At 35.1% G+C, this 21,215-nt stretch overlaps 1 protein-coding gene and 1 non-coding gene across 2 annotated transcripts; one reads left to right on the top strand and one right to left on the bottom strand.

The window, feature by feature from the left end:
* Nucleotides 1–1,443: 1,443 nt before the first annotated feature.
* Nucleotides 1,444–8,963, top strand: LOC104105326 (uncharacterized). Its single transcript, XM_009613586.4, has 7 exons — nucleotides 1,444–2,799; nucleotides 2,899–2,964; nucleotides 6,060–6,204; nucleotides 6,311–6,529; nucleotides 7,741–7,927; nucleotides 8,018–8,213; nucleotides 8,532–8,963. Exons 1-7 carry the CDS (start codon nucleotides 1,646–1,648, stop codon nucleotides 8,644–8,646), a joined length of 2,082 nt encoding a protein of 693 aa, XP_009611881.1. The 5' UTR covers nucleotides 1,444–1,645; the 3' UTR covers nucleotides 8,647–8,963.
* A 7,178-nt stretch (nucleotides 8,964–16,141) lies between these two features.
* LOC104105325 (uncharacterized) lies at nucleotides 16,142–20,775 on the bottom strand. The gene is made up of 3 exons (XR_004509414.2): nucleotides 20,637–20,775; nucleotides 20,186–20,387; nucleotides 16,142–16,431 (listed from the first exon to the last, which is right to left on the bottom strand). It is a non-coding gene; the product is annotated as an uncharacterized protein (transcript).
* Nucleotides 20,776–21,215: the final 440 nt, after the last annotated feature.

Here is a 21,215-nt window from a genome sequence, read left to right as displayed (position 1 = left end):
GCTTTTGGGGGAGAGAGAGAAAAATAATGAAGGTTAGTTAGGGAGTTTTGCTTCATATGTGTACTTCTAACAATTTGTAATCCGATTAATAAGGGTTCTAAAGCGGATAAAAAAAGCTCCCCTATTAAATGATGATTTTATAAATATAATGTTTATTTTTCCAGTTATCATCACCTTCCTCTATGTAATTCTTTTATTGTGTGATATGATTTTTCTTTTCTTTTTCATGTATGCTATTGGATTATAGCAATTCAAATGTTATGCATGGAATTTAAAGAGGTAAATAATAATAAGCTCATGATAAGAAAAATGAAATAAATCTGAGTAGCATGTAAAAAATGAAAAATCAAAAATCAAAAACTGAAAATTATTGTTATCGTTAGTTACATTACATAATGCCGATTAAAATTTAACTTATGCAATTCTGACAACAAAATAAAGGTGATTTAAATTTTTAATATACGTAATACAGGGAAAAGAGCCGTATCACCTGCCCCTAATTGATCGTTCAAGGACAAAGAAGGTAAGAGTGCAAAGACAACAAAAGATTTGCCTAGAAGCCTAACAGTTTGTTTGGATGTTCGTTACCTATTGTATTGTATCGTATTGTTATTTTAAATACAATATTTATTTTAATTGTTATTTAAATTTTATTGTATCGTATCGTTAAATCCGTGTTTATGTAACGACGAAAAGTGCCACTTTATGTAACGACGAATTTGGTGTGGTGGCGTCGTTACCTTGCTTTTTCTCTCATTTTATCATTCTTTATTATTAAATAATCATATTTTATCATTTATACTACCTTTTTATATAATAATTCTACTTCGTCTCCTATTTTTTCTTAGTAATATTGCGAGTTTATTCTTTATATTTTTGGTGTGTGACATCATAAAACGACAGCAAACGATAGAATCTATCGAAACATTGTATTTATCAAACAATACAATACAATACGATATATTATGAAACGACATGCAACAACTATCCAAACAAGTTGTAACTCTTCTTGATGATCAAGTAAATTATAAGGTCCACGTCATCCTACATTCTAGAAATAACTTACTTTTTTCCTCGAATATAAAATAAAAATTAGTTAAAATAGTTGTAGATTTGTAGCAAATCCATAACAGAACTTCTCTATTTATATCGTTAATGAATATAGACTAAAAGGAGAATGTAGAATTAAAATTTAGAAGCGGGGAAGTCGTTAATTAAAGTAAAATATTGAGAGTAAAAAGAATGCAAGAAAGAACATGAAAGAAAATAAATTTTGTGAAAAAGGAAAAGAGAAATAGAAGAACATTTTTTTAGGATACCAAAAAACTTGTGTATAAAATAAGAGATTAATAATCTAAATTGTAAAATTAATTTTCCACTCCAAATATATATAGGTTTTTTTTTCGTCCAAATATATAAGCAGGTAGATTTTTTCAAAATACCTCAGAAATTTTTATTCCCCCTCTCTCAAAAAAAGAAAAAAGAAACATCTCTCTCTGTCTTCTTTATCGAACCCTAATCCTTTGAAGTCACTTTCAATTCTCTGTATTTCTTACTCTCAATTCAAATCCGTTCCTTGTTTCTCTTCATATTTCAATCCGAACACTGACTCCTAAATCATTAGCATTCGATTTGCTCTACTAGCATGGCGAACAGAGATGCAGACCCCAATCTGGGGTACCTCACTCGAAAAGAAACAGAGGTAAAGCTTCCTAGACCTACACGGGTCAAGAACAAAACCCCAGCTCCAATCCAAATCACCGCCGAGCAAATCCTCCGGGAAGCTAGAGAACGTCAAGAGGCCGAAATCCGACCGCCGAAGCAAAAAATCACTGATCCGACCGAACTAGCCGATTACCGCCTCCGTAAGCGCAAGGAATTCGAAAGCTTAATCAGCAGAGTACGCTGGAACAAAAGCGTGTGGGTGAAATATGCTAAATGGGAAGAATCACAAAAGGACTTCAAACGTGCTCGTTCAGTTTGGGAGCGAGCACTCGAAGTCGATTACAGGGATCATACGATGTGGTTGAAGTATGCTGACGTGGAGATGAAGAATAAGTTCGTGAATCATGCTCGTAATGTGTGGGATCGTGCTGTTACGCTTTTGCCTAGGGTTGATCAGTTATGGTACAAGTATATTCACATGGAAGAGATGCTGGGGAATGTAGCTGGCGCGCGGCAGATTTTCGAGAGGTGGATGACGTGGATGCCGGACCAGCAAGGTTGGTTAAGTTACATTAAATTTGAGTTGAGGTATAATGAGGTGGATAGGGCGAGGGCGATTTTCGAGAGATTCGTGCAGTGTCATCCGAAGGTTAGTGCGTGGATTAGGTTTGCGAAGTTTGAGTTTAAGAATGGGGAGGTAGCGAGGGCGAGGAATTGTTATGAGAGGGCTGTGGATAAGTTGGCGGATGACGAGGAAGCAGAGCAGTTGTTTGTGGCGTTCGCGGAGTTTGAGGAGAAGTGTAAGGAGACAGAGAGGGCAAGGTGCATTTATAAGTTTGCACTTGATCATATTCCGAAAGGGCGAGCTGAGGATTTGTACAGGAAGTTTGTCGCTTTTGAGAAACAGTATGGTGATAGGGAAGGTATTGAGGATGCTATTGTTGGGAAAAGGAGGTTTCAGTATGAGGATGAAGTAAGGAAGAATCCGCGGAACTATGACGCGTGGTTTGATTATCTTCGTTTGGAAGAGAGTGTAGGAAATAAAGAGAGGATTAGAGAGGTTTATGAGAGAGCCATTGCTAACGTTCCTCCTGCTGAAGAGAAGCGGTATTGGCAGCGATACATTTACTTATGGTAAATCTGATAGCTTATGCATTGAATGTGATATATGAATTCTTTTTTGGATACCTTAGTATTGCATTTATGTTTATTCGCTGACTTTGCTCTTTTTAGGATTAATTATGCATTATATGAAGAGCTTGACGCACAAGACATGGAAAGGACCAGAGATGTCTACAGGTAATATATCATTGTCGCGATTGAAAATGTAGCTATGTACATTTGGTTGATGAACCATGTTATTTATCATGCTTTATATTTAAAACTGATTGACCTGGGTAGAGGGCCAAATGTAGTAATCTAGCTTTATCAACAGTGTTTTCTCTTATGTCTAGATTATCTCTTCCTTAATTAGAAGGCCTGCAAGGGTTCTGTGGCTTGTCTCAAAATTCTTCCAGTATTCTCCTATTGATTGCATGGATTAGGTATACTTTACCTTATCAAAAAAATAATGCATGGTTTAGGTAATTATCGAAAAGAATTGCATGGTTTAGGTCGTTATGCAATGACAGTAGGAGTGCTGAGTCAAACTGGTAAACCCAGAACTCCACCTTATAAACATAGCTTATCAGTCTTGATTCTGCTCCATTCATTTGTCTTATTCGGCGTTGTAGCATGATCAATGTGCAAGCAATTACATCTACCATTTGATTGATTCTTTGAATCAATTAATTTCTTGTGTACCGATCGCATTACTAAAGGATCACTACTTGTATTAAATGATCAAAACTATCCATGGAAGCCTTCCAAGAATCCAACAAAATGGTAGCGAGGGTTTAGTCAAAATAAGCATCAATAGAGAAAGTGCGCAGAAGCAGCACATCAAGCTAATCACAGTCAAAGCATATAACAATATGCACAAATTGAGCATATAAGGTGATGCACCCTATCTCGACCAAGCAAGGCTAGGAATGCTACAGTTGAGTATGTGATATGCCTTTTGATGTTTTATACTGTAAACAGGGTAGATTTCAAATAGAGCATATAAGGTGATGCACCCTATCTCGACCAAGCAAGACTAGGAATGCTACAGTTGAGTCTGTGATATACCTTTTGATGTTTTATACTGTAAACAGGGTAGATTTATCTCTATGAGTTAATACGAGACTAGTTCTTGCACGTAAACATTTGGGGCAAAACATTTGATTCCTAGGATTCCTCGCTTGCATTTATCCAGCAGAATTCTTTTTTTGATACGTAAAGTAAAATTTTATTCATGTATCAGCTTCAATTGTATGCTGGTATAGACATCTGAGTTCAAAAAAAGTATCGTACATTGTTAAAAAAACATGGTGCTCCAAAAAGAAAGTAAGGAATACAGCTAAACTTAAGACTAGATACATTCTTCTTTTGTCTATCATAATTCTTGAGTTTCTCTCTTTTCATATAAACCACTAAATTGTCCCAGGTATTGTGTTCCAAATTCTTGAATGAACACCCCTCAGAGTCCTTTCGGCCAACCTTGCAGCAGCCTCACTGTGCCTCTTGTCATAGTCCACTGTTAACCCAACAACAACGACAACAACAAATCCAATGTTATCCCATAGGTGGGGTCTGGGGAGGGTAATGTGTACGCAGACCTTACCCCTACCTTGTGAAGGCAGAGAGGTTGTTTCCGATAGACCCTCGGCTCAAGGAACAGTGAAAATAAAGTAACAAACAGTGGCAACAACAGTGCAATAGGAGCAAATGACACAACATGTAATAATAAAGAATCAGGAGTAAGAAAAATACAAAAATAGTAATAGTAGTACTGGTAAGACTAAGAGACACTAACGGCTACCTGTCAACCTTCCACCATAATTTTCGATCTCCACTGTTAACCCAAAATATTTTTTTTTAAAAAAAGTCCCACAATTGTGACGTAATTTTGCAATGCATAAAAAGATAGTTTGCGTCTTCTGGTGCTCTTCACAGAGAGGGCATCTACTGCAGATGTTCAAACTTGTTCTTAGTACATTTGACTGTGTTAGGCATGCACTTTTGCTTACTAAGTACTAACCAAGTGAACACTGAACCTTGTAAAGGGCATTCCTTTGCCAAATCTGTTTCGAAGGCCACTTGAGTGCAGCATTCTGTGTATTTTACAAAAGTGAGTAACAAGACTTCACTGTAAAAATACCATCCTCCTTGCCTTTCGAACAGATGCTGTCCTTTATATCTAAACATATGCAGCAGGTTCCTAACTGTTAAAGCAAATGTTCTGTCTACTCCCAGATCATTGCAATCCCTTCTAAAAATATTCTGCCAACCACTGTTCGAGTAGTATTCTGAATTAGAGGCTTCCTAGTTTTAGTCACCAGAATTCTTCTCTTGTCTGTATCCAGTTGATTTCCCTGTCTTCTGGTTGACTCTGTATTGTCGTGAGAATTATGTTGCATGAAGTAAGGTCATTCACATATTTAATTATTACATATTCCTTTTTAATTTTATCAGGGAGTCTTCAAGCTGATTCCTCATCAGATGTTCTCATTCGCAAAGATTTGGTTGTTCCAGTAATTCAGTTTAATTCTGATTGTCCTGAATTGTGGGCTAAATGTGGTGATATGGTGGTGCTACGTTACTGGTGACAACAAATTAGCTTACAAACTGTTCGCTTCCCTTGTCTCTAGAGCGTGTCTTCCTTAGTTATTAGCTTACGGGGTTCTATGGCCTCTTTGAATTTTGAAAATAAACCCACTATTTCCCTACTAATTGCATGCTTTAGGTAGCTATGATATGACAGTGGGAGTTCTGTAGTCAAACTGTTAAATCCAGAAACTCCTACTTAAAAACATAAAACTTATCAATATGAGCTCTGTCCCATTTAGTTGTTTTCTTCAATGTCTTTTCATAACCAATATGCAAGAAGAATTACATCTGGCATTTGACTGATTCTTTGGATTGATTAATGTTTGGGGCGCTAATCTCATTATTAAAAATTCATTAGTTGTATTATCAAGAAAGAAGGGTCATTAGCTGTACTAAACAATCAAAATTATCAATGAAATCCTATGTAACACATCTTTAGGTGTTCTGTGCTGTAAGCACTAAGCAGGTACATTTATCTCTTAGGATATATACAAGAGCAATTACGTGTATCTCTGTAGCAAGCATTTTAAGCAAAGCATTTGATTACAGGATTTCTTTCTTGCAGCATTTAACATCCTCTCTTCTCTACACATTTGAAATCTTTACCATCTTCTGTTGATTATCTGTTTCCTAGACCTGTGTTAACATAATTTAAGGTCATTCGGGTAATTTCATATGTTACAGATTCCTTTTTATTTTATCAGGGAGTGTCTTAAGCTGATTCCGCATCAGAAGTTCTCATTTGCAAAGATTTGGTTGTTGGCTGCCCAGTTTGAGATCCGGCAGTTAAGACTCAAGGAAGCGCGGCTGCTACTTGGAGAAGCGATTGGAAGAGCTCCTAAAGACAAGGTATTTCCCCAAACATCTTTATGTGAATTGATTCTTCTTCTGATATTTCTGAGGTATTCCTTTGCATGCAACCTTACGTATATATGATTTTTCTACTAACGTACAGATATTTAAGAAGTACATTGAGATAGAGCTGCATCTTGGAAATATAGACCGTTGTAGAAAGCTTTATGAGAAGTACTTAGAATGGTCACCAGAAAATTGCTATGCTTGGAGCAAATTCGCAGAGTTAGAGAGGTCCTTGGATGAAACGGAGCGAGCCAGGGCTATTTTTGAGCTTGCAATTGACCAACCTGCGCTGGATATGCCAGAGTTACTATGGAAGGTATTTATGTTGTTCTACTGGCTGATATGCTTGTGTTTTGTCAATAAATTATTTTAGAATGTAATTATCTTCTATTGACTCATGTTCTTGCTTGGTGCTGCTGTTGGGACTCCAGGCAGTCCTATGCTGGATGTTGCCTCTAGCTCCTTGTATAAAGATGGATTGCTTTCAGCATAGTTAACTAACTTGGCTTTGATGTCAATCCCGGAAAAGGAATCTGCTCCACAGTCACTTGTCTAACTGGAGGTTAGCAGGTCACACCAGCAATGTTAGCATTATAAGAAAAAATTTAGCACCACTTAGTGCTTTGTGTACGTCAAGCCCATTTAGATTCCCAATGTCTAAAAATAAGCCGGTCTTTGAAGGGTGCACACGGTTTCTAATTACTGTAGAAGTTTTACCATGGACATCCAATTGACTCAAATAACTATTCTGTATGCTGTCCATACTCATGGCTGTCATTTTGAAAATCCATGGTCTTTGTAAGTGCCATCAATGCCTGCAACTTATTTGATCTGAAATTTCAAGGAAGTTAGTAATAGAAGAGTAGTTGTGAGTCTGCACTAGGGAAAAACAACTAACTAGTCATGAGTATAGGCTTACCCTTTTCTTCGGATGGTAATAAAAATGGGATAAGAACTGAATAAGGCATGAAAAGGAAACCAAGCATTTGGAAAATGCTCATCATGTTTTCATATGTGATGCATTTTGGAGACTAATGGACAATAATAGTAAGCAAGGAATTTAGCCTACAAACGTTGACGACTTGGGACCAGTGCTGCGGATTCATTATTTGTCCTGCGTTCCATGTGTTCCTTGTTCTTTAATGTTTGAATTCTCTCAGACAAATATCATCAGGTTTAACAAATCTTTGTCAAAACCATTTTTGGACTGACCTTCAGTTTGCTTCCCCCTTATATAAAGAACTAGTATTCTCATCCAGATTTGCTGATCTGGTTTAGGTCAGTAATAAACATTGCCTTTCCAAGTGTGCAAGACAATTTAGTTGCAAAACTAACATGCACAACGGTAAAGCTTCCCAGAAGCGTTCCTCTTGAGGAGAAACTATCTTGTATAGAATGCCAACAGATTGTCTCTCCTGTTATATTTGTAGGCCTTTTTTACTTTTTCATGATATCTGTGCAATTTAGTCTTGGGACATGCATTTACATACATTTTAACAAGCTACAACTATTGTGCATTTATGATAGGCTTACATCGACTTCGAGATCTTTGAGGGTGAATTTGATAGAACAAGAGCACTATATGAAAGACTTCTTAACCGCACGAAACACTTGAAGGTATGGATAAGTTATGCGAATTTTGAGGCCTCGGCTGTGGATTCAGAGGTTGAGGAAGATATTGAACAGAAGAAGAAGTGCCTGCAGCATGCCAGAGGTGAGAAAATGCTATTGTTATTAGTTTCTCCATTAATTTTGAATTTTATGCTGATATTAATTTTGTCTCTTTTTTTTTTTGCGAATTTAGATGTTTTTGAAAAGGCCATTACGTACTACCGAACTTCTGCTCCTGAATTGAAAGAAGAGCGAGCAATGCTTTTGGAAGAGTGGCTGAAAATGGAAAGCGGTTTTGGTGAGCTTGGGGATGTTAACTTAGTCCGCGCAAAGCTACCAAAGAAACTCAAGAAGAGAAGGCAAATAGACATAGAGGATGGTCCTGCAGCGTATGTTCTTTTACTATATATTTGCCTATTTCTGACGTGTTTGATCTTTTTCATTGTTGCCGGCAAAAAGCAATTGAGGAGACACAAAATTTTTGGGTGGTTGAGTCCCTACATGTTAGTTTTACGTTGCAGAAAGAATGAATTCTGCTAAAGCTGTTTGCATATTTGGCAAAGCTTAGTTTGTTTTTAGTATGCATTCCTTTATGTAACTTGATAAGTCATAATCACTCCCAATTTATTAGTACTTGAATTAGCAAATTGCTGCAAGGAATAACTTTGTTTTGTACTGTTTGTGCTGACTGTTCTAAATTTTTGCAGTTACGAGGAGTATATCGATTATCTTTTCCCCGAGGAAACACAGACCACCAACCTTAAGATCCTGGAAGCTGCTTATAAATGGAAGAAGCAGCGTGTCGCATCCGAGGAGGATTAGTATCTCTCTGTTAGCTTCCATTTGATTTTCTGAAATGTGGCTAGCACATTTGTCTTTTTCCCGCCTTCTGTTTTGTACTAATTGTTGGGTAAAAGTAAGAAAAAAAAAAAGATGAGAAGTGTTTGTAATTGACATTTATCCTCTCTACCTCAACAAATCTAATCTGGCATTGTTGTGCAGTCAAATCCAATGTTGTGGAGTGACACGGAGAGTTCCAATTTTGGTCTTGGCATTGTTTAGCTGTATTTAATGTTGGCCATATTTATGATGTATAAATTATATATCAAATGTAATTTTCTATCTTGAACATTTCCTCATATTGCCTTTTTGGTAGCATAAGATAGTATTTCATTTGCCTAATTTCATTTCTCGTGGGATATTTAATTTCCTTAATGCTTGCAAATAGTGTCACAGGTCTTCCTAATGCTGCATTATTTGGTTTAAGTAATTTGAAACGTCTTAAATTTGTGGTTGAATTTTTGAATAAGAAATAAATTAGCTTGAGTTCTCTTTAGCCTCGAGTAATATTTCTAAGTGTTAGTGTGTCTCAGATTTTACTGATGTAGTAATCTTTCATTCTCCTTTGTCGTCATTCTTTTGTCTCTTTGTCGAAGCAAAGGATTGAACGAATGGAAATTCTTATACCTTGCGATCAGAAAATTGAAAAGGAGAAATTTTAGAGGAATATTATTTTCTTTGTTGATTTGCACTAAGATAAGGGGAGCATTGATGTAACTGGTAAAGTTGCTATCATGTGACAAGGAGGTTATGGGTTCAAACCGTGGAAAAAGTCTCTTGCAAAAATGCAAGGTAAGGCTGCGTGCAATAGACCTTTGTGTTCTGGCTCTTCCCCGGACCACGCATAGCGGGAGCTACCCTTTTATTTGCATAGAAGAGAAAAGGTAGAAGAAGTACAAAATCAATAAGTAATTTAATTGAAAATAATGGATTGATTGTCGTAGTAACTGAGTATAGACTAGTCCTATTATACAAATGGCCGGCGGTTACTACATTATCGTTCAACAAATCTTATTGCGAAAAATCAATTTATGGTGGATGTCTACTCTTCCTCCATGATCTTCTCAAATGTTTAATGACATATTCAATGACATATTTCTGTACTTAATGACATATTCAATAACATATTTTTCTTCACTTTTCATGCATATATAAAGGCCTTGTAATAGATAAGAAAATACACACAATTGAAGAAGAAAATCTCTTTCTTCTCTCTATCTTCATTTCTTGTTCATGTTTTACTAAATTGCTTTTATTTCATAACAACATGTCTTGTTCATGTTTTACTAAATTGCTTTTATTTTATCACATTATCAGCACGAATTGCTCATTTCATGATCTTCTACGTCAAGACTATGTAAATTATAAGCAGACAATGAGATCAAGTACAATGAAAAATGTCTTGGATGATAATACAAAGATAAATTTTACATCCATCTAAACCCATTCATACTTTCATATCTTTGCATTAACTTTATGTGTAGTGTTTAGTTAACATATATTTTTTCAATTGTATCCAGTGAAATAAAGAACCGGAAAGGTATGTCTTTATTTGCTACATCTCTTATAGGACAAAGATAATATTCCAACGTATATATATGTTCTGATCGTTTACATACTATGTTAGATAATTATTAATTAAGGTAATTTAGTAATAATATTTTTACCATCACATGATATATGTCATTGAAAGCAAAATTATCAAATATGTAGGCGATTTTACAGTACCTTGCAAATTTGGCATTCGAATATACAATCAATATAAACTCATTATAGTTATAATTTATAATAGTCACGGTTATGCATTAAGCCTTAAATAGTGCAAGCAATTACATATACCATTTCTTATAGTCCTTGAAATATAAGTGGTTATAGGTTATCTGCACCTTTTCCTTAATTAATTTATTAAAATATAAAAGTGATTGTATCATTTTAAAAAAATAAATAATTGGCATATATCCTAACTAGCATTTTTGTTGCAGAGGAACTGTTTCAAGATTGAAATAGTTATATATGTCTTCTTGAAAGTTAATTTACTTATGTCTATAATTATGAAGTAATAATATTTTAAAGGCTCGAGTGCGAGTCCTAGTGAATTTTGGCCTATTATGCCAAAGATTGAGGGTAAGACAATAAGTTCAAGTCCCAACGCACTATGTTGATGAAAAGACGTTGGATTCAAGTTCCAACGCATTATGGCCTAGCATGCCTTTATATGGGTAAGGCATTGGGTTTGAGTCCTAATGCACCATATTGATAATAATAATTACTAAAGAAAAATAATATATTTTTCAAGAAAAAGTATGACGCTTGTCCCACTTGATTTGCTCCATTCTTGAAGTGAATATGATAGCATGATAAGTCTAAATAAAGACAGTGGTTGACCAATGAATGTGGGCGTGCGAAAGACCAAAATAATAATAGTTATTACTATGGTAATTATAAAAAGGGAGAACAAGACAATGCTTACCATCAAATTGGTATAAAAAAAAGTAATAAAGCACATCGCTATGATTATACTCCATTCTTTGAAGAGAATGTGACTTGTGATAAACATTAAGAATGCATACTCATTCCTGAAAGTGAATGTGAAAATATATATATGATAAAGATTATGCATAATAATGTACTTGTGCATGGTTGGATAAATACTACAACTCACCTCTAAGGGAGGTTTGAGACAAAGAAAGATAATGAATATTACTGTGTAGTTACATGAATATATCATTGGTCGCATACATGTGATACGCCAAAAATATTTTGTCATGCCTTATGAAAGTTATTAGAAGCAAAATTAAAGCAAGAAATTATTTTGCTTATGATGATGTTGAACATGACAATTATTATGATATGATTCTCTTTGTGAATGAGACATTCATTATATGGATGGTGTGATAAAATATCTTGTAGTACAAAAGCAGTTAAGAGCTCTGAAAGAACTAATTTGTTACTACCCGGATGCATAAAATTGTTCATGACATTAATATTGTAGTAAGTCTCAAAAGAAACATTTTGATTTATAATTATATTAGCCAAAGTGGTTGGCATATTGAGACTATAAATGAAAAGAAGATTGAATATTTTTATATTACTATAATTATATCGGGTAAATATGAAAGGTTACCTGACTTTTCTTCTATTTGTACTACACAAATATAGGAATGATGATGCAATCACAAGCCACAAATAAACTAGAGATTTACTGAAATAAATATTAGTTGGCATGACCGGTTGACTATCTCGGTTCAATTATGATGCGAAAAATTAATTGAGAATTATATTGGCATACATTGAAGAAATATAAGATTCTTCAAGAATTCTTTTCTGTTGTTTATTCTCATGATATACCAATTAAGGTTGGGATTGTATCCCTTGATTTATGGAACGAATAAAGGTGATAAATATATGAGCAGAGTCACCTTCCATGTGGACCATTTTACTATTATATAATTTTAATAGATGTATCTATTCTATGGTCACATGTACATTTGTTATCAACTTGCAGTTTGACTTTTGCAAGATTGATTGCTCAAATTATTAGAGCACAGTTCCAGAATATAAATTATGATGATTTATCTTGATAATACTAGTTTAAATCCAAGTTGGTTTAGCAGAAATTGTATGCCTCCAATTATATCTAAACCATTGGTTATGAGAACAAAATTGCCAAAATAAAATTTGGTATGTGATGTATTATTTAATATACAATAACACTTGTACGCATCTAGTCTAGTTATGAAAAGTTCTCCCTATCATAATCGGTTCAGGGTCAGGAACCAAATAATTTTCATTTAGAAATATGAATGTGCTATATGATTTAATTATTTCACCACAATGCACAAAGATGGATCCCCAAATAAGGTTAGGGATATGTGTTGGTGATCCCAATAATAGGGGGAGAAAATGGGCAGCTGAAAAAGTAATGTATGTAATGAATTATTATGAGTACATGTAGATCCTCGTACGAGAAAATGTGAACTTGAAGTTCAAGTGATAATTCATTTGCAAAATATTGCCAGGCGTATTTGCTGACCCAAAGCTAAATGTCATATTCAGCTGCTAATGCTCCAAATAAAATAAAGTTCATAAATGAATAGAATATATGGCGTGCATGAAGCATAATAGACTAATCGGTTCCAAAGATAAAACTCCTTGAAGAAGGAGAGGAGCAAATGTTCAAGATGGTCATAATAAGGAGGCAAGTGCTCTAGAAGAGCACAACGACATAACACTTCATAAGACCTCATGGGAGAGGCTCAGGTACTTGAAAATAATAAGATAAAGAGATCTCAATAAGTTATGTCTTTATTGGGTAATAGTATAACCGATATAAAATAATCGTCGACGATATTGTTAATATAATGTAGCGCTCAATATTATTAATATTGACGAGGATCTTGAGCTCAAATCTGTCATAAAATTTGGACAGATAAATGATTGGCCAAATGAAAAATACGCAATGAAAATTGATTTCACCTTAAAAATATGAAGTTGACGGATAGTCCCAATACTTGAAAGTATAAAGCCAGTGGAGGTATAAATGTGTTCTTGTGCGGAAAAAAAGGTCAAGTCGATAGATATAAAGACAACTTGTGTCACAAGAAGATTTGTAAATATACTGCCATTGATTATATAGAGACATGTTCTCTTGTGGTGGATGTCGCCATTTAAGGTTTTAATCTGGCAATACAAGAAAAGCGTGATATGCGTATAATAAAAATCATGGAAGGATTTAAATTGTTCTGAAGCATATTAAGGTTTCCAAGAAATTTATTAAATAAAGCTTCAAAATCCTTATACGGATTGAAACAATCAGGGCGCATGTAGTATAATCGTCTGAATGAGTACCTGTTGAAAGAAGGGTACAAGAATGATTCAATTTGTCCTTGTGTCTTTATAAAAAGATATAGATCTAAATTTGTTATAATCACCATGTATATTGATTATTTAAATATCATTGGAACTCCTAGGGAGCTTCCTAAAGCAGTAGAGCTTCCCAAAACAGTAGACTATTTAAAGAAAGAATTTAAAATGAAAGATCTTGGAAAGACAATATTTTGTATTGGTCAACAAATTGAGTATATGAAAGATAGAATTTTCGTCCATCAATCAGCATACACTAAAAAGATTTTAAAGTGATTCTATATGGATAAAGCACATCTATTCCGACCTCATGAAAATAATGAAGAGTTTCTTGGTCCAGAAGTACCATATCTTAGTGCAATTAGTGCACTAATGTATCTTTCTAACATTACAAGGTCTGACATAACTTTTTCAGTTAATGTCTTAACAAGATATAGCTCTACTCCTACAAGGAGACATTAGAATGGAATCAAACACATATTGCGGTATCTAAAAGGGACTACCAATATGGGATTATTTTATGGTAATGATTGCAGTCCCGATCTTGTTGGTTATGCCGATGTTGGGTATTTATCTGACCCACACAAGGCTCAATCTCAAACAGACTATATATTTACATATGGAGGCACTGCTATATATTGGTGATCGACTAAGCAATCAATCATGACTACTTCATCTAATCATGGTGAGATAATTGCTATTCATGAAGCAAGTCGAGAATGTGTATGGTTGAGGTCTATAATACACCTTATTCGAGACAAATATTGTTTGAAGTGTGACAAACTACCCATAATTTTGTATGAAGACAAAGCAGCATGCATAGCCCAATTGAAGGAAGGATTCATAAAAGAGGATAGGACAAAGCAAATTTCACAAAAGTTATTTTTCACACATGATCTTCAAAAGAATGGTGATATCAATGTGCAACAGATCCGTTCAAGTTGCTCACCAAATCTCTACCGACGTCAACCTTCAAGAAACTATTGTACAAGATTGGGATGCGAAGGCTCAAGGATGTGAATTGATGCTCTCATCAGGAGGAGTTAATACGCGTTGTACTCTTTTTTTCTTACAAGGTTTTGTCCTATTGGGTTTTCCTTGCAAGATTTTTAACAAGGCAACCAAAAGGCATATTTCTAAACATGTGTACTCTTTTTTCTTCACTAGGATTTTTTTCCCATAGGGTTTTTCCTAATAAGGTTTTAACGAGGCACATTATCTATGGACATCCAAGGAGGGGTGTTATAAGAAAAATCAAATTATGTTGGATGTCTACTCTTCCTCCATGATCTTCTCAAATGCTTAATGACATATTCAATGACATATTTCTATACTTAATGACATATTCAATAACATATTTTTCTTCATTTTTCATGCTTATATAAAGGCCTTGTAATAGATAAGAAAATACACACAATTGAAGAAGAAAATCTCTTTTTTCTCTCTATCTCGATTTCTTGTTCATATTTTACTAAATTACTTTTATTTTATAACAAGCACGATTTAATTGATGCCAAAGTAGTATGTTGCTGGCTTGGTTGACCCCTTTTATTCCTTTGGAAGGTGGTTCTGGGCTATTGTCGATCTAAGCCCGTATAGATTAAGATTAGGCCCAAGTTGTTCTGGTCCAAATTTTTGTCTTAAATGAAGAATTAATATAGCCAAAAATATACATTGAAATGTTTACATAAGCAACAGTACTATTATTTTGTTGTACCTATGTATTTTTAGATGGTTGAATGACCAGAACAGCGTCATGTTTTACTTTCTCAATGTTGCAAGCAGAGGCGGAGTCAAAATTTTGAATATATGGGTTCTCGAATCTAGGACATGATAAGTTAGTGACTTAGTGTACACATATTAAATAGATTTCTTAATACAAATATAGGATTTAAGCTGAAATTATTGGGTTCTGCCAAACTTATAGCTAGACTTGTGGCTCCGCCACTAGTTGTAGGTACTTTAACCGTTGGTTTTCTTATTATTATTTTTTGTGCACGAGAGAAACACTTCGTAGGTTTAGAGTTCACCCGCCTAAGTGAAGTCGTCAAGCTTAAACAAACACACGTTCTTCACATACAAATAGTAACTGACGTCTCTCAAACAGCAGAAAGTTTGCTATGGGAGCTTTCCTTTGGCCTGACCAATGAACCAAATAGAGTATTATCATTCTAATGGACTTTCCAATTATTGCTCATACAATTAGTTTGTTTCCCCTCTATTGTGTACGTACGTGTTTCTCCGTCTGAGAGAAGGGAACTTTTCTATAAAAGCTACTCTCTTAAGTCTTAAATGATGTAATGTAACTTGGTGAGTAACTGGCCATGTAGGCTATGTATCTATAGTTTTATGCGTTTTGACTTTTAACACTAAGGTGTCTTTACCTATGAAAGAATTATGAGGTTCAAGAAGTCCAAGTTTATTGCTTCTTAAGAAGTATTGAAACGGGTTAGTATAGTGACTTGGAAAACTAGCTACGCCACTACAGTTGTTAGTCGTACATCAAGCATTCATTCTGCATCTGATTAGCAGGGAAATTTTGTGCATACTATCGTCAATCCATCAACTTTTACTGTAAATCTAGCATAAACCCCATGTCGTAATACTTTTCAGATCAAGAGGAAACTAAAATCTGATCATTAAGAAAGTCTTAAAATGCTTGATGTAAAATGAAATGACAGCAATGTATTTAGGCCATAATTTTACACGTCAAAAATCTATTTTCTGTTAGCACAAACAGTTAGAATTCTATTCCGCTAGACAAGCAAGGTACCCAGTGGTCTGAATTACAAGAATTCAACATCACAGTTCACACTTTGATTTCACCAGGGATTAACTTCTTTTCTCAGTGGTCCCTTCTGTGTTCCCAAAGATCACTCCAGCAAGCAAGAATTTCTTTATTTTCTGCAAGAGGAGATGAAATTACTGATAATGAAAGCTTAATAACCACTATGCACAAGGGAGCTAAAACATATACAGCATCTTCCACTGAAATAACCATTTGAGTGCTAAGTCACGTTGGAGTATGATAAAAGAACCATTTCATCCAAATCTGGAAACAGAGACTGATACAAGTTTCTTATACATATTTTCTGCTTAGATGCATAACAGAAAGCCTCATTCAAGAACATATAAAAACCAAATCTTCATTAATATATTTTTCTTTGCCACACAAGAGTAATTTTCCTTTCAAGAATTAGCCTTTACTAAAGAAGCCGATTGCTGCATTCAGAAAATAAACTAACAGGAACATGCTCCATAATGAGCTTTTGGGCAATTATATCTAGAAAGATATTTGATGAGCTTAAACAGAGTGAGAGTGACATGGTAACTGAGAATTCATATAGCTGACCCTAACTTGCTTGATATTGAGGAGTGTTGTTGTATCTGGCAAGATAGTTGGAAGGCTCTTTGGAACTCAACACACTTAGGCCTTAAATCAAAATTGTAAACCGTGAATTCACTCTACAAGTAGCATTTTTTTTAATTGATTGGCACAAGTAGCATTTGCAACAGGAATGGAAATATAATCACATTGCCAATAGATACACAAAACAAACAAAATGGCTCGTTAATAATATCAATTAGAAAGACATCAAACAGAAAACCAAAGGCAAAAAGGAAGTCTTAACAAAGCAATTGTGTTTCTTTTCTCTTTTACAAATCCAATAATGATCTGGACGTTCTAATTTCTTTAGGTGAAAACTTAAAAGACAACAGTAATATATGAAGAACTGAAAGGATAGAAGCACATGGAACAATTTATTACCACCACCTACCCATCTCTCTTTCTCATCACTCTCTCCTTTCTCTTTTTTTATGATAATGACCACTTTCCACGACTGTTTTGTGCATCTTTGGTAATGCACATGACTTACGTGATTATCTTGGTTACAAACTGTAAATTGGCCTAAGTTTGAGATTAATTTTCAATAATTTAATTTAGGCCAAATCCATGGATGTTTTGCACCAAATCAGCAGACCGGGTCAAATTCCGCTACAAATGTATTCATTCTCTACCACCAATCCATCGCTAAGTTATTTTTTGTCTTTGCACATTTTTCTAGCACATTGTACCTATAAACACAAACACAAGCTCACAATTCTCCGCCTAACCCAAACAGATTTCGCAGGAAAAGGTTTCTTTTGATCATATCGTCAATATAAAACTTCAAAAACCTTAGTCTAAAGCATAATGATTTCTTGATATAAGATAATTGAAAAGTTTAACATGATAACGTTACTAATAAATCATTATTGGAATCAATTTTTGATAAATTTCACTTGCATTTAGAAACAAAAGCTGCAACACAAACTGAAAACAAAAGGATAATTATTTGGATTGCTAATTTAGAATTCCGAATCTCTATTATGTTGGGAATATACTGGGTATGTTGTTGTTGTAGTAGTATTATGTTACTACCGAAAAGCTGAGCCCAAGTTGCAATCGCTACAGGATTAGAAAATCACGGTAACTTTGGGGAAAAAGTTAGAGAGGAACAAAAGTTTGAGAATGTGTTTCTTAATTCTTGTGTATTTGTACATACAATGATGCCTTGTTTACTGCAATTCCTAATGCCAAATGACATTACTAAAAGAGTTGTTTAATTTATGTTATAGCAATTAAGTCACTGTTTAATAACAAGAAATCATTACCTAATTACTTTACACTAATTAAGTGGTTGCCTAATAAACCTAGACATATTCTAACACTTATCCTCATGTGCTTCAAGCTTCCAACCAATACACCTTCATCAAAAACTGTTTGCTACGAACACAATGAATTTTTTATTTTTTATGTGGTAAATAACTTAATTAACATTGGGAAAACTCCCGTATACAACAGGTATACCAAAAAGTGGAGAACCTACATGCTACAACAAAACATGATTTTCTATGAATAGGAATTTCATGGGTGCACCAAAACGCGATCAAAGACAAAAGTATTCCTCAAGTGTACAAAATCATTTTCAATCCCCTCACATGCTCTCGTGTTTCTCTCCCTCCATATGACCCACATAAGAGCTAGTAGAGTAACCTCACATGCCCTTTGTCTTCTTCTCCTACGTCTACTAGCCCATCTAAGCAACACATCTCTAACAATGTATGGCATCACCCACTTTATACAAAACCAATTCAAGATCACCCTCCACAGAGGCACATATCCGACACCACCCTACGATGCACCAAAAGATGATCAACTTCTTCGTCCGAACATTTACACATACATCACCAACTACATAAGTAATATTTTTCTTCCTCATATTCTCAGCTGGCAGAATCGCCTCCCTCGCTGCCATCCATGTGAGAAAACACACTTTCCTAGGCATCCTTGGGATCCAAACAGATAAGTGTGGCGAACATGTATTCTCTCTCACCAGCAACTTCTGGTAAAAAGATTTGACCGTGAACAAGCCATCACTCCTCAGCTCCCATCTCCATGAATCCTGATTGGATGCATGTACGATCTGTTTATATAGTACCTCCAGCAACCTTTGGAAATCCCCCAACTCTGAGTCTAGGTTTAGATCCCAAAAGTACTTCTTCCTCTTGCACCCTTCGAATTTGTTGACAAATCACCTTGGTTAGAAACTCTGAACACATTAGGGAATGAAACCCTCAATGCATCCTCCCCACACCACTTAATCACTTATGGTTCCAAAAGCTACTTCTCCCATCCCCAACCCTAAAAGTAATATGATCACTGAAATCTTCCCACCCCTTCATAATATTCAGCCACATAGTACACCCAAACAAGATCATGATAGATCTAGTCCTCCATCACCCTCCCTCTATAAAACCATACTTCTCTACTACTACCTCCCTCCGTAAAGCGTGCTCCCCTATGAACGCAATTAATATTTTGTCTCTGGTTTGAATATGACAAAACAGTATGCTAAAATAAAATCAAACATAGTAAAACTCCAGCCAACTTTCTGAAAACTTTGCCGACTAGGTGTGGGACTATTGATTGGACATATCAAGTAAGTGAAATGGCTGTATGACATCAGTTTAGACAAGAATGAGGGGCAGTGAACATTCGCATTGTTGGCAGAAAGACTTCAAGCCAAGCATGTAGGTGTAGGTGGAGGATTATAAGACGAGATTTTCATTGTTGTGTTTCTCTTGACGAGACAAAACTCCTGATATGGTTTGATTGGTTAATTTCGTTACTGGATGAGACTCATTTGCCAAGACCGCAAAACATGCATCATCTCGGACAAAGTTACAAGGTATTTATGCTGGTGGGAGGTGGCAGGTACCCAGTAGAATAATCGAGGAGCGTGCAAGCAGTCCCTGAGACCAATGTTATTAAAAAAATCGCTCATAACTCAATTTTGTGTGTTGGCACTATCTAATGTATTATATGCACCTATGGAAACATCATGCTTCGATCACGTCAACATAATCTTTCTATCACTCCCCTGGAACAATTCCTAGAACCTCATTTTCTTTTCTTCCATATCTAAAATGCACGAACAAGAAGGGTTAGGCACTTCTTAATCATTGTATTTTCCCCTGATCCTTTCCATGATCTAAAAGTTGCACCATAAAGTATGAAAAACAGCCAGCAACTCTAGATATAAAATGAATTTTGCTTCACTTAACAGGTAGTTTATATAATCTAAAGATAGTGCAAAACAAGAAATCCACTAACTTGCATTTGTTTAACAGCTGTGTTCAAATCAGCTTGTGCATAGGTCTACTAATCCACTGAGTACCTGCTACACCCCTCCAGCAAGTATTCGACAACTTTGTGTACCAAGGCTTAAGCACATGAAAATTCACAGTGTCGCCTCAGTAATTTGAACCTTGAGTCCTAAGGTTGTCACTCCAACTCATTGACCGCTATGCCACCCCTTGCAATAGTTATAACTTAATTCAGTTTAAAAAAACAAAGAACTTCTGCTTTAAAACCCTTAATTACAGTTCCTCTAGGCGGATTATCCAGTTATTCACCTAACTAGCCACCCAAAGGTGAAAAATGCAGATCAAAATTCAAGTGTTTAAAAAAACAACAGTAAGGAACAGAATCAAAACCAACAATAAGCATCACAAAACATATTTAAATAAAAAAAGAGGCTCACACCATAATCAATTCTAATTACCTTGTTAAGGACGCATTGGCGCAAGGATTCGAGCAGACGTTGGCATTTCTCCTTATCGTAAGGTTTCTCAGTGGTGCAATTTAGAAGATCGAGTGCTTCTTGTGCGCATAAAGGATTTTGGGCGGCGTCCATGTCACTGATTAGGATTTTGTGAATTAGGGTTTAATGTATGTGTGAGAGGTGAAGGGAAGTGTGAATTTAGTAGAAAGTCTGGAATCTCTGCCCACTGTTCTCTTTTCTTACATAAACAGTGGGCGTTCCCTCAAATTTTCTTCTTCTTCAAGAATGCTCCAACCAGAGGGATATATACTTTTCGAAATTAATGTTTATTATTTGGTTAAAAAATCAAAATTATTCATAACTAATAAAATATTTGGGAAATTTGCGCTATTAATCCCTTAATTATTGATAAATTCTAATTTTTAATCTTTATGATATCTGATTGAGTATATTTAGCCTTCAATTATTTGAAATCGATCCCTCTTCTTGTGAATCTTCACAAATATAAAGAACTATTTTAACCATTACGTCATTAAATTAATCCATGTTTGATGTTAAGTTTGTACTTCTATTCCATAT

Source organism: Nicotiana tomentosiformis, chromosome 12 (genome assembly GCF_000390325.3).
Source record: "Nicotiana tomentosiformis chromosome 12, ASM39032v3, whole genome shotgun sequence".
Classification (NCBI taxonomy): Eukaryota; Viridiplantae; Streptophyta; class Magnoliopsida; order Solanales; family Solanaceae; genus Nicotiana; species Nicotiana tomentosiformis.
Note: the sequence above shows the minus strand (reverse complement) of the source record. Positions and strands in the feature narration are given on the sequence as shown.

Coding starts and splice junctions, on each gene's coding strand:
- LOC104105326 (XM_009613586.4), top strand. CDS start 1,646: ATGGCGAACAGAGATGCAGACCCCAATCTGGGGTACCTCACTCGAAAA. Junction 2,965..6,059: donor AGGACCAGAGATGTCTACAG/GTAATATATCAT, acceptor TTATTTTATCAG/GGAGTGTCTTAAGCTGATTC. Junction 7,928..8,017: donor GTGCCTGCAGCATGCCAGAG/GTGAGAAAATGC, acceptor TTGCGAATTTAG/ATGTTTTTGAAAAGGCCATT.